At 42.7% G+C, this 17,485-nt stretch overlaps 1 protein-coding gene across 6 annotated transcripts in view; it reads left to right on the top strand.

Moving 5' to 3' along the window:
* Positions 1-17,485, top strand: part of PLXNA1 (plexin A1) — a 298,111-nt gene that overhangs the window by 160,195 nt on the left and 120,431 nt on the right. For all 6 annotated transcript variants that reach the window (XM_083418456.1, XM_083418455.1, XM_083418458.1 and 3 more), the window contains exons 7-8: positions 59-212; positions 1,950-2,049. In XM_083418456.1, coding sequence (XP_083274582.1) covers positions 59-212; positions 1,950-2,049 — 254 coding nt within the window. The remainder of the gene's footprint in view (positions 1-58; positions 213-1,949; positions 2,050-17,485) is intronic.

Genomic DNA, 17,485 nt, shown 5'->3' with positions numbered 1-17,485 from the left:
CATGGAACAGGTGTTCGCTTGTTTTCTGTGTGTGACATTCTCCTTCCTGTTCTCTCAGCTGGTTCTGCAGGCCCGGAATGTCCCTGATCTCTCTGCTGGCGTGAACTGCTCCTTTGAAGATTTTACGGAGTCTGAAAGTCGCATTGAAGATGGCAAGATCTACTGTAGTTCTCCTTCTGCAAAAGATGTCATCCCTATTACCAGAGGGCGAGGTGAGTTTGGGGTTTCTTGTCAGCTTGCACCAGTGGAGTCCAGAGCAAAAGTTCTGGGGGGGTAGGATATTTGATTACATACTTCAGAGAACATGAGTTTTCAAAAAACAAAACAAAAACAACCCCATTTGAGTAACACAATAGCTGAGCTAATATCTCTCAGTTTATTTATTGCCATGATGTAAGATGCTATGGATTATCCAGGTTATTTTTAAACCTGTTTGCTGCTGTGGGAAGGCTCTTTCTACTGTGCTTGTGTATGTGATTTTGAGAGTATTCATATCCTATAATGCTGAGGGGGAATTGTAAGTTGTAGGCACCTTGGGGTGCACTTCCCCCTCCATTGGTATTTGTAGAGTGAAAATAGACATTAACTTCCCTTGAAGGAGCTGAAGTGGCACAAAGGAGGAGCCAACCGCATCCGCTGCAGTGCGGTTGAATCTGATAGAGAGGCTTCCACTCTGGACAGCCAAGAACGTGAACTATGCAAAAGTATTTTTCTCTTTCTGTTTCCGCATGGAAGGCAGGCAGTCTAGACCTTTGTGCCATGGTAGGCTGTCCTTTGCTCAGTTCAGATAGCATGTCATATTTGAGGCACAGAGGAGTTCAAAATACCAATATCTATACCTTCTGTGAGAAGGATCAACATATTTGTGAGCAGGAGAGCAGAGACTGAGGCAAAGAATTTGAAGAAAGGAGAAGACAGGGAGAAAGAAGGCAAATGACTGAAATGGGTGCATTTACAGAGTGGCAGGGAATATATTGTTACTATTCTATTTAGTAAGGAATGTATGAGCTACCCTTGGCCAAGGTGATTTACATGTCCTCACCACGGTTCGAAACTCCCACTGTTCTAGGCACATTTTGCGACAGGGAATTTCGTTAGCGCGAGCAGTTTCTGAGCTCTGGGCGCAGTACTACGCCTAAGATTTCAGATTAAAACTGCAGAGTGGAAGGAGAGGAGGACCTTTTTCTACCTCACCACTTCCAGCTGCTCTCTGAAGACTGGAGAAGAGACCCTCTTAAGAATATTAGGGGGACGGGCAAGGGAAAGACTAGACCGTGTGAGAAATGAACATAATATTTTAGCTACAGTTCATTCATTTTCAGCTTTGTATTCTTGTTACAAAAAAGCGTGCCTAGACATTCCGTTGTTGTGCCCATAACCTCGGTTTAAGGTGCCATTTAGCTCCTAGCTTTCATATCTCCGTTTCTAACACTGGTTCTCACTATAACTGGGGATAGCAACATGAGACTGGTCCAGTGGTTTGCTTGGGCTGATTGCTGAGTAAGGCATAATTGTTACATACCTCCTAGATTCCTGGCCTCAATACGATCAATAACCCACTGGTTTCCCAATAATTCCACAAGAGGCTCCTAAATTTGACAAAGTCAGATTCCCTCCTTACCTGTGGAGGTAGTAGAAAGCCAAATGTTAACTCTGAACTAGGCAGTTGGAGGCCCCTGGTCCTCTTCTTCCACCTGTCATTTTACTTACATGCTGAGCAGGATCACCTATCCTCTGCATCCTGCTAGATTTTTAGTGCAGGTCACTCACACTTCTCTTCAACATCAATAAACTAGTGTTTTTGTCCACTAACTAGGATTCATTGGAACTGCCCCTCAGCCCAAACTCATTTGCGTGCTGCCAAACCCTGCACTCTGTTTTCCCAGATGCCCATGCTGCTATTTCTCTCTTTAATATCTGATCTATTTTCTGCCTGTTTTCTGTTCTAGGCGACAAGCGAGTGGTAAAGCTCTACCTCAAATCCAAGGAGACTGGGAAGAAGTTTGCAGCTGTGGATTTTGTCTTTTACAACTGCAGTGTTCACCAATCGTAAGTGATATAAAACAACTTCCCCTCCTCTGGTTTTTGAGCTTATTCTGGGGGAAAGCTGCAAATAGCATGTGGCAGACATAATAAAACTGGGGAGAAAGGCAGATGTGTGCAGTGTAAAATCTTGTTAAATACAGAGGGGGGTATTTGGGGGTTGCCACACTTATTGTAAGGAAAGCCAAGCCACCTTGCCTTGCTGTTAAAGTTTGCTTTGGGCAAGAAGCTTCTTGGGCATCAGAAACCACATCAAGCTGAGAGGATTATCCTTTTCTTTTGTCTTGGTGAAAAGAAACTGCACTGTGTTCATTGACTACTGGTGTAAGAAATGGTTTAGTCAGGAGCATCTGAGTAAACAGGTTTAGCAGAATTGCTGGACCTCAATGACTGTGTGTGTGTGTGTGTGTGTGTGTGTGTGTATGTGTGTGTGTGTGTGTTTTGCTCTGCTTGCCAATTGGAAGTGTAATTTGCTTGCAGAACCCTATTTATGAATTCTTACCCATGAGGAGAACTTGGGTATCTCCAGTTGAAAGGATCAAATAACAGTAGGAGCGAAAGACTTCTTCCAGGGACCTTAGAGACCCCCTGCCTCTCAGATTAGACATTACTGGGCTAGATGAGCCAAGTGTCTGGCCTGCTAGAAAGCAGCTTCCTATGTTTCCTGTGTAGGTGTGAATTGATGATTGGTAGCACAGTTTGATCTGACTGCATCTGCTAGAGGCCTAACCTCATGTATAGCTTTAATGCAGCCCATCAGCACCCAGCAGGTTCTAATTTAGAACCTCATTTTCATATAAGCTGCACTGTAAAATAATAGCCAGTTTCTTATATTGAAAACTATAAAAACTAAATCTGTGATCTCCCAATGTTTATGCTTTACAGCAATCTATAGACGGGAGCGATCTCTGTGGCATCGAGTGTTTCTGTGACAGAAAGCTAAATAGGGCAAAACTGTCTGTGCTACCCAGAAGGGAGCGCTTGCATGCTGGATCCCAGGCTGCAATGGTGAAATGGAAGATCCTGGTTACCGAAGGCATTTGTTAAGAGTTTCTCCAAATGAAATAAACAAGGCCTTAGCTTTGGCATCTGCTTTCATTGTGCCTTTGCATGCTATGGGTGCCATATCTCATCCATAATGGGGTTGTGGTATGATCTCTGAAAGGAAGGATTTTCTGTGCCCGAGTAACCAGTCTGAACGCTTCTACCGAACGCTGCTACAGTTCACTCGTTTGGTTTTTGTTGCCTGTTTGTAGCTTTCATAGCCCCAGCCCTGTCCTACAGCCTCTAGGGCAGTGGAGGGTATGGCTATACTGAAGCCACACCATGTCAAAGTACACAAGCCAGTCTGGGAACAGTCAGCAACACCCTAAACCAGGGGTAGGCAACCTAAGGCCTGTGGGCCAGATGCGGCCCAATCACCTTCTCATTCCGGCCCACGGATGTTTTTACATGAGTAGAATGTGCCCTTTTATTTAAAATACATCTCTGGGTTATTTGTGGGGCCTGCCTGGTGTTTTTACATGAGTAGAATGTGTGCTTTTATTTAAAATGCATTTCTGGGGCATAGGAATTCGTTCATCCCCCATCCCCCCAAAAAAAATAGTCCGGCCCCCCACATGGTCAGAGGGATGGTGGACCAGCCCACGGCTGAAAAAGGTTGCTGACCCCTGCCCTAAACCATGTATGAGATGGCCCCCGCTGTTCCCAACCGCATGTCAGGGGTGAGGGGTGTGCCCATTTAAATCCCTCACAGAGAATGCACAGTAGGGGGAAGAGAGGAAAAGAGAGGATTGTGTATTCAGTTTGTTTCTCGAATATAGGCCATCCTGGAAGATAACCAGAGGGGCAATAAATACAATCTTAACCACTTAGGTGTTTTGGTATTGCTTTTTTATTTTCCAGATAAGAGTGCAGGTTAAGTACAGATTAAGGTGGTTTTGATGTGTCCCTCCCCAGGGAGCATATGTTAAAGAGCTAAAACATCCTATACTTTAAATGTGACTTTGTAGGCTTGCTAAATTACTTGACTGACCCTTGGGCTGTGTTCAAATGTAGTGGTTTGGGGAAAATGGCAACACAGGTGTAATGGGGAGGACTAGTGAACCATGTGTGGCCATCCTCCATCATACCCAGGTTTCCTATCCCTGATTATAGTATTATGAGAATTAAGTTTCCGTGATCTTTTTGCTTATGTGTTCTCCCGTTCTCTGGTGCAACCGAGAGGAGGAGATGGGAATTTTCTTACGCTTTCTTGACAGTTTAGTTATTGCACAAATCCTAAACTGTGGTTTATTTTATCTATGGTTAGATGAAATAAGTCAGACTCATAAACTGTGGTTTGAAGTTGGCTTGTTTCAGCAAACCATAGTTATATTTAACCACAGTTTGTCTGGTTGCCGGTGACACAAGCAGCAGTTAGTTGTAAAAAAATTGAAGCAAAAGCTTCCAGGCTCCAGAGAAGGGGGGTAGTGCAGGAGTCCGGGGTTTGCTGAGGCTTGTTATGATTTAGCATTACATTGGAATTTAATGTTGAAGTTCAGATTACTGAGTAACCTATAATTCTAGTCATACAGTTACAGTGCGATAGGTTGGGAAGATTAATGGGCAGGAGAAAATAATAATCAAACAATTAGAAGGGGTAGCCTGAAGCTATTCTGCATAAAATGGCTTCAAAGGCAGCTCTTCACACAAGATGAATTCTTTAAACTTTAAAAAGGAAGGAGCAGCCAAGAGACGGAAGAATCCCAAAAGGTGCCAAGATACCAGAAGTGAAACCTGCTATTTCAATATTGAGGCCTGCTGGTGAAATGTCTGTCAGGAAAGGCGGGGGGGAGGGGGGAAGGAAGAGAGCCTGCGGGGGCCTGCCTAGACTTGTCTGCTGGGAAGATGCTCTTATCCAGCAGCATGCTCTAGTCTAGGGTATAAAAGTTGGACAGCAGGTTGGAGCAGTCAGGACTCTGATCCGGGCAACAGAGTCTGTAATATGCACAAAGGAAAGTCCCATCAAGGCCCTTTCTGACACGGAGGAGATGCCAAGTCTGCTGCTGGGAAATTATTCCCACCTGCTGTTCCTTCAGAGTGCAGATCGTGGCTCCTGGGGGGTGGGGGGAAGAGAGGAGGCGAGGATTCTTTTGAGCTAGATTTTCTGCCTTACCAAGGTTTTCTTACCTTGGTTTTCTTCGAAGGAGAGATTTCTTACTCAGTCTTTCATGTTTGTTCGATCTTGACAGTTGGATAAGTTTTGGCACAGGCAGGTTTCCAGTTCAATTTGGTGTTCAGGTTCATGTCTGACCTGTTAAATCTGAAGCTCTCTTTCACCCACATTGGCTAAAATGCAGGATCTAAAAAGAAGTCATAATCTTTCCTTTCCTTTTCACATAAGTTGGTGAAATTTGCAGGGAAATGGAGCCTTTCCAGGGTGGGTTAAGCCTGCCAAATTTCAGGGAGATCCAGCCAGTGTTTTGTGTGTTTGCTTGCTGGGAACCTTTAAAGAGTTTTTTCTTAAAAATGGAAAAGTCTCTAACTTCTATATTTTCTGCCAAAACTGGATTCAATTTGTTGTCATAGCTGCCCCTTCTGAGGGAATGATGTATGCCAAATTTCAGAAAAATAGGCACAGTGGTTCTCCTACAAGGGCTGACTGTTTTGAGGTGGGAATATAGAAATCGCATTCCCTTCCCTAATTTTGTTGCTGGACAATCAGGAGGACATATGAGAGAGGTTTCCTTTGGTAAAAAAAAACCAACTTGTCAGAGTTCAGACAAATAAAGGTTATTGTGCAGCTAGGTGATTTTACCTCCTTTTTTTTTTTTAGAAACTGAAAAAATCACCTAACAATTCGAGGTACACTCAGAGCCAATACATATGCCTGGTATATACCACTGTTTGACACAAATACCCAATAAAAAAGTAAATGTGGTTTTAAAAAAACAAAAGTTGTCTCTTTAAACTAGAACATTGCAGGCCAAGCACGATGAGACATTTTTTTAAAAATGTAATGTATGCAGAACATAAAAAGCAGAATAACCTGCAGTTAAGCAGGAACTGAGGCTGATTTATAGCCAGGTTGAATTTTAATTTTAGATGAATTATTTTAAAAAGCAAATTATGGTTGTATTAATATTTATAAAATCATTTTAGAGCTATTGATGACAGTGGTTGTTTATAATCGGGTTTTTTGCTTTGTTTCCTTCTTGCCTTGCTTTCTTTGGGGTTTAAAGGTCTTCACAAAGACCAATCATGGAAAAAAGAAATATTAGTCACCATGTACTAGATGCAACCAGTTAGCAATCCGATTGGAACTGCACTTGCCTGCAAATAATTCCCCATGCCTGTTGCTAAGTGAATTGCTTAAGCAAAACTCTTCCTGTGTCTTTCCAAGCACAGTGGCCTACTAATGCCAGTAGTGTCTTTTTGTAACATTTTCTAAAAACCCAAACAAGATGCTCTGTTTCTTTAGCCTTAACTTCTGTCCCCCCTAAACTATGTTAATCTTGGCTAGGCTTCTAAACTATGCACGCGTACTAGCCTGTTTTCCAAGCTGAGGAATGTAGGGTCTGGCCTCATCTCTAAAAGGAGGCTTGTGGAGGAAAATCAGATTCTAAGTGATATTATGCCTCACATTTTCAGGGACCAATTCATTATCTGTCAGGCAATAACTAGTGCTATACATACAGAGTGGGGAACGTAAGCAGAACTGTGGTTAACTGGACCAAAGGTCATCCAGTCCATCGTTGTGCTTCAAACAGCGGCCATCCAGATGTGTCTGAGTGCACAGCACCATTCTGTTGCTTGTCCTCAGCAGCTAGAATCCCAGGCATAACAGTCGCCATGGTTGATAACCATTAAAAGACTTACCCTTCATGAATAGCCATGTGACTGTGTGTGTATATATATATATATATATTTGTGTAGGCTCTGTGGGTATTAAAAGGCGCACCTGGCAGCAGTTGCAGATTGGTCTTTGTCTGTGACCTACAAGTGCTACATGTTTCTTGGACATGTTTTGACACAGCCACTTTCCTGATGGTCCCATTAGCACTTAGCGACCACCTTTTTGGCCCGCTGCTGCAAAACCATTATTCGTGAGGTTTAGTTTCTAAAAGGTAGCTTTTCAGTGTCTTTGACAGAACTCCTGGGGTCCCCATGACTTCTGGCATCTTGGTCACTGACAGGTTAGTTTGTTCCGTTTCTTTTTTAGAATATATGTTTATTTAGGTTTTCAATTAAGTACTGACAAAATGGATAATGTAAGAAAGCAATAGCACCAACGTGCACAAAAATGGAAACATAAATTAACATGAACATTTCTGTTTGATCACTTATTTGCCATAGCATAGTGGTGGGGCGTCCTGGAAAGCTGCTGTTAAGGGTAGGCAATACTGAACCAGTGGCCTGACTGCATAAAGCAGCCTCCTGCATTTGTTGAATATTTCTGTCTCTTGTGTGCTCACTTAGTTTCTTTGTTTTGATTTATTAGTAGCTGGTTGTGTTTTTTTTAATGATGTTTGGTAAATTAGTTATTTTTAAGTCTATTTAATACATTTTATAGTTTTGGTGTGGGTTTTGTTTTTTAATAATGTATATGCTACTTCTGCAAGCCACTTTGGATCCCCACACCCACCCTGGGCAGGATAGAAGTTTAAAAAATATTTGAAATCAATCATAAATAAAATTTAAGGGTTAAGAAGTTATAAAGCATTTAAAAATGTGGTTCCCACGTGTCAGAATTCTTTTTTTTGCCAAGAAACATGACAGTATGCAAGATGATACACTACATTTTTTATGGGCAGGCAAACTCAGTGGGTATCTTTTGCGTTTAGTAGGCTTTTGAGATTGGGATCAAGAGCTATTTGCCTCTCAATGAGGCTAATGTTCTTTCTGTGGAGTTTTCTGATCACTGGGCATTGTGTTTAACTTTTATTATCTGGGCAGCCAGGTGCATGAACGTTATCAAATCACTTCTCTGCTCAAGACTGAATGTTTTATAAGTGATGTTCAAATGATTAAAGGGAATCAGAAAAATCAGAACCATCCAAATGTCTAATTTGGACAAAGCTGGCACTGTTAGTTGGCACCAGCTAAAGAACTGGCCTAGTATGTATTCAACAGTCCTCCCAAGCCTCCAAGTGTTTGCAAGGTAAATAGCTTTCAAAAACTGGCTGCTTGCACGGTGTATCAAGCGGCCTTGCCCCCCCCCCCCCCATTTTGGAAGACATGGGTTCCCTGTATATTTCACAGGACTGCCGGCAACTTAAAGGAATGTAGCAAGTTCTGTAGAAGATTCCTCAAAACTAATTCCAACAAACCTCTAAAAGCTCTTGGGACATAGGGTCAGTGCCTGAGAATGCTAGTCTATATCGGATGTAGCACAGTGGAACAATTAGAAGGGTGTTCTTTTGTTGGTTTTAGATATTGTAGTGAGTTGTAGAGGAGAAAATAGTCTATTAGATCTCATAGAACAGGTATTCAAGATGATGCCCTCCAGAAGTTGCGGATTACAACTGCCATCAGCCACAGCTTACATGTCCAGTGGAATGGGATGATGGGTGGCTGTAGGCCAGGGGCTACAATTCACATCATCCCTGACCATAGTTAAATGCTAAGCACATGTTTTAGCATTATGTGTGAATCAGGCTACTGTTAGCATCTCCTGCTGGATAAAATTAAGATTTTTCACTTCCAAACCTTTTAAAACATGGCCAACTGGGTTAAAACACCATGGAGTTTTGTTATTATATATCCAATTCTGATTTCCAGCATACCTTCTGAAAAGGGGAGGATACTGATGTAGGGAAGAGAGGTTTACAGTAACTATGTCACTTTTGGAGGGGGGGAAACCTGCTCTAGCTATTAGTCAAGGGAAATGGGGAAGCTTTGAGTCCTTCTTGCTAAGTACCTCATGAATCGAGGACAGGGTTACACTTTGGTTACAATCCCCCCAGTGTGGTGCTATGTGTTGAGCTTGTCAATATTTTGTATATGCTGAAAAAAGAGAGGTGGAGGTGGAACAGCTCTCATGTCTTGCATTGTGCTTTCGGTAAGAGGAATTGTCATGGTGGTAGGAATTAGACTCCTATCGCACCTCTAAATACAGATTATCCAGTTCCCACCAAAGGCTTGTTGCCTGTTGTGACACGGTTACCCCACAAGACGTTTGTCAAATCCAGACCTTTGCTACATATAGGGAGTTTGTAGGAAATGATCTAGCTGTGTGTTAAAAACCTGGAAAAAGAGAAACCAGCTGTCTGATTTTAAGCATGGTTTGGCACACAAGATGTTTTTGCAAAGCCTGTTATGAATTCCCCCCGCCCTGTGTGATGAAGCCGCAACTATTAGATGCTGCTTGATTAGATGCAACCAAGTTTCTCTGATGTTGCTGCTGCTATGATAATGATGACGGTGATGATGATTTCAGTTTCTTGCCCACCATTCCAACAGGAGGTTCCAGAACGGGTTACCACAATTTAAAAATACAATATTGAAAACTGTTAAAGCAAATGACAAACAAAAGTTGCCAGTTAAACGACAGCTGTTAGTCAGAAAAGTAAGACTAAGTTCTGGCACTGTAGAATGTCCTAAGACTATTTACTATGTATGCCTGTGTTTCTTTCAAACACATTTTCATTCTTTAGCATCTGTACAGAAGTGTGCAGAGTTTGTTTGTGCTTACAGAGATGCCAGGATCTTCTGCAACCCTCACTTTGATTAGATTTCTCTCTCCCACCATATCGTGTAGAAAGCTGATCACATGCTATCACATGATTTGTTTGTTTCGGTCCCTGTCTGGTCTATAGTTTGCAGGACAATAATACAGCTGGGATGGCAGAGATATTAAGCAACCATACAATTGCTCTTGTCTTCACCAAACTATTCTGTTTTGTGGGTGGGAATATAGCCTGATCTTCAGGGAAATAAATCATGATGGTTTTGTCCTCCTATAAGTGCTTCCAATGGAGATAACTTTGTGGTTACTGCAGGCAGCTTAAAGAGGATCCAGTTGGGTTCTGATACTCTGGTTCAATCACATCTTGTCCAGAATCTGAATGCACAGGTGTAGTGATCCTCTTTGTTAAAGGCTTAAGCTTCATCTTCAGAGTGTCCTCCAGGAAACAGAGTCCTCTTTGTAGATAAAGGAACTTTAAGCTTCGTGTCTTTTATCAACCTTGCTAAAGACTAGCTGTGCTCTCCAGCTAGGAAGGCAGATGAGAAAGATGTTTTGCGGAGGAGGCTGGGGTCCCAGGAAGAAAAGAAACAAGAGACTATAAATACACTATGTCCTGGGAGAGGTGCGTCTGAAAAGAGAAATCCTCAGAGCTCAAATAACTAGATTTGCAGGAGGAAGAATTAATCAGTATGAATACAGGGCTGTATCTAATGTGAGCTTATAGAAACAGAGCAACTGCCAGAGCCTAATATCGGGTCTCTAAGGGTGGCCAGTCTCTAGCACTTCATGTGCAGATACTTTGGAGGAGTTAAGCCATATTTTGTTTCCTTTAGGCACTTCAAATGTGTGCTTTTGGCACATAGCCAGAAAAATGTGGAGACATTGGAAATGTTCTATTTAAATACTGTGCTGGTGGTATTTTTAAAAACCACATGTATACACTGTCCCTTATAGGGTTCCCTTGTGTGCCTCAGTTGCCTTTTTGGGGTACTCTGTTCTCTTCTCGTGCCAGCTGCATGAAAAAGAAGGTGCAGGACAGACCAGCCCTATGTGGTAGCCCATCACAATTATGTTGTTGTGACCAGTACTTACTGGGAGGGAGGCTCAGAATGTCTCCACCCAAGCCAAAACTATGATACACATGGTGAGGGGCTTGGGTGCAACCTGAGCATGGTGCAAAATGAAAGAGGATACAGCGGAGTCCCATGGGGTTGCCTTTCGTTTTCCCTTAGAAGGGGCTCTGCCAGAATTGGAAACAACAGCTTTCCAAGAGAAGTTGCTCAGGGAGTGGTGCTTCCAAGCAGAAAGCAGCCCATGAAGTTCCTCGTGTGCCACTTTTCATCTGGCTCTGGGAGGTTCAGAGATGGGTGCGACCTGTAGGCTGCCCATTTGGCCATGCCTGTATTGGAACAGAAATAAATATGGGGATTGGGGTGTGTGTGTGTGGTATTCAGCAAGCAAGAAAGCGGAAGAATAGCCACTGGGGGTGGGTTGGGATATAGGGATATATGTATTTCCAGCAACCACAACAGGGAAAAGTTAGCAAAGAGAAGAGTAGGTTACTGTTTCTAAATTTAGGGATGGGGAAGTGGGGATGAAGATGCTGCATTTGAACGAAATAGATTTTTCTTACTAAGTATTTATTAGGAATGTCAAATTCATACATCACTGGGGTCTGGAGACTGTTTGGCAGTAACAGGAGTTGGTGAAGGGGCTACTCAAGACTAGAGATGGGAAGGCCTGGGGGGGGACACAGAAAAACTTTCCCCGCCCCCGTTTCCCCCCAAAGTCACTTTTTACCAGAAAAATTGAAAAAAACCAGTTTGATGTAGTTTGTATATTCCACACACTCCCCCCCCCCCATTTTCCCCAGAAAAAAACGGCTTTGGGAAAAAAACAGGAAAAAACCTGGGCCCCCCCCCCTTTTTTCCAGTTTTTCCCCAGGTTTTCCCATCTCTACTCAAGACATTCTTGAGTCTCTGCTCAAACCTGCTACATTGTTGCATTTATTTATTTTTATAAGAAAAATGCTTTTGAAATAGAGGCCGAAACGGTATGCTTTGCAAGGTTTCCTGGCAAGTGAATAATGACTTCTTAACCGTTCACATAACTTGCTATCCCTGCCCCAAGATGTCTTGGTTACTATTAGGTTTTCCACCACTTTTAAAGAGTAGTAGAAAAACTCCTTGCCTATATTCACTTTCTGTCCCTTGGATTTTGTAGTGATGCAGCTCAGCTGACAAACCCACAAACTTACAACTAAACAAGATGATTTAAAACCAGTCCTGTGATAACAATTGCTGAAGTCCCCCACTACCAAAAACAAAAAACCTTCTCTGCCTGGATGAGATAATGCTGATATTGTTGGTTATTTTAATCAGAGCATAAAATTAGTATGAACTGGCATCTTAGAGCCGTACATATGATTTACATACTTCTTATATAAGATTTTTATGCTGATTTTTCATGGCTATCTGGGCAAAGGTCACAAGCAACACAAAGAATATCTTCTAGTCTGAAATGCGTCACTTGTAAATGTTTCAGCAGGATAGAATTTAGATTCCATTTTTAATTGAGTTAATGTCAACCCCCCCCCCAAGTGTAGGATGTGTGTGCGAAATCCAAAAACGTTCAGGGGAGGGGTGGGCTTACCTCTAAACACCAGAGGTTCAGGCTTTTCCTTTTTTGAACAAGTAAGTAGGCTTTGTCACTGTTTCAAGGAAAGGATTGACTTCTTTAGTGGCACTCCCTTTGAAATTTGGGACAAATGTCTCATGGGAACGATCCCATGTCACAATGTAGTGTTGTAGTCCCATAAATGTTCTTGTATGCGGCGGGGGGAGATGGCTGCTCCCATTGGCCAAGTCACTCTAGAAAAACTACACTAGTACTTCAGAAAAAAACCCTATATTTCCCAGCATACCTGGCATAGCAGTGTTCTGCCCTAACAGGGTTGGATTTGGAGGAGGGAGTAAAGGATTGGGCAAGAAAAGAGGGTCAGGAGCTTGTGTTTTGATCTGTTATTGCTTTGGTTATGTCACTCTGTAGCAGGGGCAAGCAACATGGTGCCCTCCAAAATCATAGAAACATTGAATTGTAGAGTTGGAAGGGCCCTGAGGGCAATCTGCTCCAATACCTGCAGTGCTGTTGGACTTCAGTTCCCATCAGCATGGTCAATAGCAAGGGATGATGGCAACTGTAGTTCAATATCAGAATGATGCAACACATGATATCCCTTTTTTATACAATGCGCTTAGTGACCGTATAAGAATAATAAATCTCCATGGGGCTATTGTTTCTGTTGGTTAGTATGCTATATATTTTTATGTTGTAAAGTGTAAACCATCTTGTGATCTTTGGGTGAAGGGCAGTATACAAATTTAATCAATAAAATATAAAAATAATTAAAATACAGTGGAACCTCGGGTTGCTCACGTGATCCGTGCGGGAGGCATGTTCGCAACTCGCAGCATTTTACTGCTTCTGTGTATGCGCGAGCGCCGAAACCCAGAAGTAACCCATTCTGGTACTTCTGGGTTCGGCGCGTCCATAACCTGAAAACGCACAACCCGCAACGATTGCAACCCGAGGTATGACTGTAAAATAAAAGATGTGTCACACGACTTTTATGTTTATACTCAGGGGTGATGTTCTCAGTCCGCACATGGTGTTGCAGATTGGCTGGGACCATACTCTGTAGCATATTCAGCATAATTTTGCCCTGCTTTTTAGAGAGATGGACAAATCCCCAGCAAAGGTAAAGAGAACTATCTATATTCTCACATCAAGTGGGACGGCATCTTGGACATTCGGGGGGGGGGGGGGCGGGCAGGGGGGGAATGAAATGCATGCTAATTATGCTACCAGTTCCTGCTGCTAGTTCCTGGCACTAATTAAGGCTTCATCAGACCTTTCATCCTCCATCTATGAAAATTAATAGAAGAAAATACAATGATACTTATTGTTTCATAAGTACCTAAAAATATCCCAAGGCAGTATCCAAAATGGTCCTGCAGTGCCACATGTAAGGTATAATGAAACGCTACGGAAAAATAGTCTTAAAAGAAGCGCTGGAGATCCTTAAAACCCTCTACAGCAGAGCCATCTATGCAGATGCTTTTTCCATCAGTATGCATCATGTATGTAATTTTCCTTTCCAGTACAGCTGTCGTGTTTAACATATGCTTGTAAAAGTACTTGCCCCTTTCCTCTCTGAATGTTTTCCTTCTCTGGCTTGGCTTGTATATAGATATGTTGCTTCAGGCAGCGCACTGCTCCCTCGCCCCTTCACAGAGTCTTTGTAGCACCCAATACGACAGAACCGAAAATTGCTTATATTGCTTATGTAAAATACTCGTATTATTCCCCCAATGCTCTTACCTTCCTCTTGTGTCCTCATTCTTTCTTCCAAGTCAGCTTTCAAAGCTTTCCGCATCCCCTCCCTCTCCCATTTTACTTCCTTCCCTCTGCTTGTTTTCTTGCTTAGACTTCTCCTGGCTTATCTCGCCCCTGTGGATTCCTGTTTTGTTCATACTCCCCACCAGAGCACTGAAGTGCTCTCAGCTTCTAAAGCTGAAGATAAGGGTTCTTTTACAGGCCATAGGAATATAAATGCAAGAGAGGCACATGGGGAGGGGGAGGTGGTGGTGGCAGTTCCACAGGCTACAGAAGCCGGGAAGCTGGAAGCTAACGTAGGACTATGTCCAAAGCATCCTGCCCTAGATGGGCTATTTCCTTTGACTTCAGAATTCTTTCACTGAGTGGCCACAGAGTTGTGCTTTCAAAATGGTCAGTGGTTAAGTTGTGGGATGCTGCTAACTTCACAGTATCACTTGCCGTTTGTTGGATAATATAAATGTTTGCTGTAGCCTTAAGCTTAAAAGATTTTCAAGGACATATGCCTCTTCTTTAGGCAGTTGGAGCTGCAACCCTACATAGACACACTAGGCAGTAAGTCCCATTGAAGTCATTGAGTTGACATGTTTAAGATGACGCTCTAAATGCACTGTTTCAACTGGGGCTCAAGCTTTAGTCAGAGGCTGTGAATTAAGGGCACACTTGTGTATCTTCTGAGGCTGTTTCGATCTTGGTTAGTTCCATTATAACATGGAACAAAAATCAGTACTGAATCTACCAATACTTTTCTTTCAACATTTCTTTTCATCATCTTTCAGCATCTCTTTTTTGTTGTGGTACTTACTGTAATAACTTCATGGTGAGTACCAGCACCTGTTTTTCTAGGGGGGAGGGGACTGCTTTCAACACTGGGTGGTAGCTTTTGTTTGCACAACTGTTGATTGTTTTATACTTTCTACAAGAAGTCTGTGCAAAAACCTGGGATTTTATTAAAATTTATCGATGAAGATGCTTAGAAACAGCAGGTGCTTAGAAATCCTTTCATCTGTTGAAACTTGGTTTCAGTGCATGCAACCCCTATAATTCCCATTGAGTCAGTCTACATGCTCACCCATATTGTTGAATGGGGCAGGTGTCAGATGACTAGTCTCCACAGCCATTTCCCTTACTTTTTATGCAAGTAAGCCTTGGAGAAAAAGGTTGGCCTCTTTTTGTGTTCTCAGTTGCAATGTGATACTTGGAACCTGAATGATACCATGGAGGTGTGCTCTTTGCATTTGGTAGACAAATGGAAATTGATGGGGGCCATTCTGAACAGGCATTGGAATGAGATGCAAATTAATGAGCAGCAAAAGGGAGGACAGGAGAATGTGAAGAAATAAACATGTATAGGATCAGGTGCCCAAGAAGCAGTTTTCTAGACTCCACATATAGTTTAGAGCCATAAAGCAGATGGAATGATTTTGTGAGGGACTCTAGAGCAATTCAGGAATCCCCTCAATGGCAGAGGAAGCCAAAACTGCTGGAAGTAAAGTAGATCGAACAAAGCAGTTGCAGTATGACAGGATACTCTGTGTCTGTGTCCCAACTGTGTAATTGAGGTTAGTGGGTCAAAAAAGCTTTTGCAAACCAGAGCACGTTGTGACTACCAGTGTGCAGTAATTCCTTCTGCAAAAAACAAACAAATACCCAGCTCCACAGAGGCAGAGTCCACTGCAGGACTTTTAAGGAGCAAACATCCCACAGCACCTACAGAAGTTACCAGTCTAATGCTTCTTCCTTAAGTGGTCCTCTTCTCACAGTTGTAGGAATGGTTAGCTTCTGAAGATCTTGAACCCGTAATGAACAGGAATGGTATTTTGAGAGGAGACCCTGCTAGTTTTAGTTCTTTTTCATGAAAGATTCATAATTTGAACATTTTAACTGCTACTTCTTTTTATCTGTTTCTCCCATAACGCTCAGTATGGAATGCACATGGAAGCTTATTGATGCATCATAATTTTGTAAATGATGCATCTTTCCCTTTATTTGTTAACACTCATTCCCACTAGATGGCATCATATCCTCCGCTTTCCCAAAAAATCCCATGAAGCTTTGGGAGTTTGGACTATTTCTACAGCGCTGCTCCAAAGAAACCACTCATGTTTGGAACAGTGCCAAATTACATTAACCTGTCCTTGGGTTGGTGCGAGGATGAAGAATCATCATTAATTTGCAATATTCCGGATCCGTGGAGGGCAATTTCCAATGCCATGAAACCTGTTTAATGATGGCAGAATGGAAAGGAACGAAAGTGGCCCTAATTGAATCAAAATATAGGCCCCAAAGCTCTAAAGGTGCTGCTGTCATTGTTGTTGTTTATAGAGCATCTGAGATATAATAGTCAATTAAAAGTGGAAATTAAAACCGCTTGTCTATGCAGCTCACAATCCAAACAAACAATTTAATCATGACCTCGAGTACCATTTTGTGACTGAGGTGCAAAACCCTTCTTCAGTTTAGATTTGTCTGGCCAATAAAACCTCACAAACCCTTTGTTTAGCTTGGGATTCTTAGGGAGCAATCCAAACCCAAGATTTGTCAGGATTAGCTGGGTTACTGGCTGCTGTTAACAGAGTATACAACTTCTGGCCATGATGACTATACTCTCTCTGGTTGGGGACATACTAGTTCCAGGAGGCTGTAGGGTGGAGGTGGGGCGTGTTCTTGTGTTTGGGTCTTGCTTGAGAGTTTCCCACAGGCATCTTGGGTGGCCGCTGTGAGAATAGGATGCCATTGGCCTGGTCCAGAAGGCTTTTCTTACGGTCCTTGTTTATAATGGACAAATGTTTGTCTGAGTCTCAGCTTAGCTTACCTGAGGCTGTGCTGACTGAAGTCCTTCGTCCCAGCTCAGCAGAAGATTTGCTGGCACAAGTCCTCCATCTGGATAGCTCTGCTCCAGAGTTCATAACGGGTGGTTTATAAGGCCCTGCCATGCATTGAAAAAGACACAAAGGGGTTTTACAGCCATGCTTCCCCAGTCAATGCCCATATGTTCTGGGTACATTTAAAGAGTTATCTGTGTGAGAAGGTACCCTGGGCACATTAGGGCCCCTCTACGCATGGAGGAACACCCAGCACATGCATGTGTGGAGAACTCCTTCCCACATTCTTTGAACATGTCTATTTCAGTGTGTGTGTTGCTTTACCAGGCAGCAGCATCAAGGGATGAGATTAGCCAGTGTGGTACCCTTCCCAGCTTTTGCTGCTCATTAATTTGCACCTTGTTACTGTAACTGTAAGGTTCATTCAGATTCTGGCCTTGCTTGCCTGTCAGAGACACAAGTAATGAAGTCCTTATGGGAACCAGTGTTGAATGATCTGCGGATTGTACCTGCACTTAGGTGTTTATTGTCATTTCAAGCAAGCATGGGTTTC

Source organism: Podarcis tiliguerta, assembly GCF_965153285.1.
Source record: "Podarcis tiliguerta genome assembly, chromosome: 2".
In the NCBI taxonomy this organism is placed as follows: domain Eukaryota; kingdom Metazoa; phylum Chordata; class Lepidosauria; order Squamata; family Lacertidae; genus Podarcis; species Podarcis tiliguerta.
Note: the sequence above shows the minus strand (reverse complement) of the source record. Positions and strands in the feature narration are given on the sequence as shown.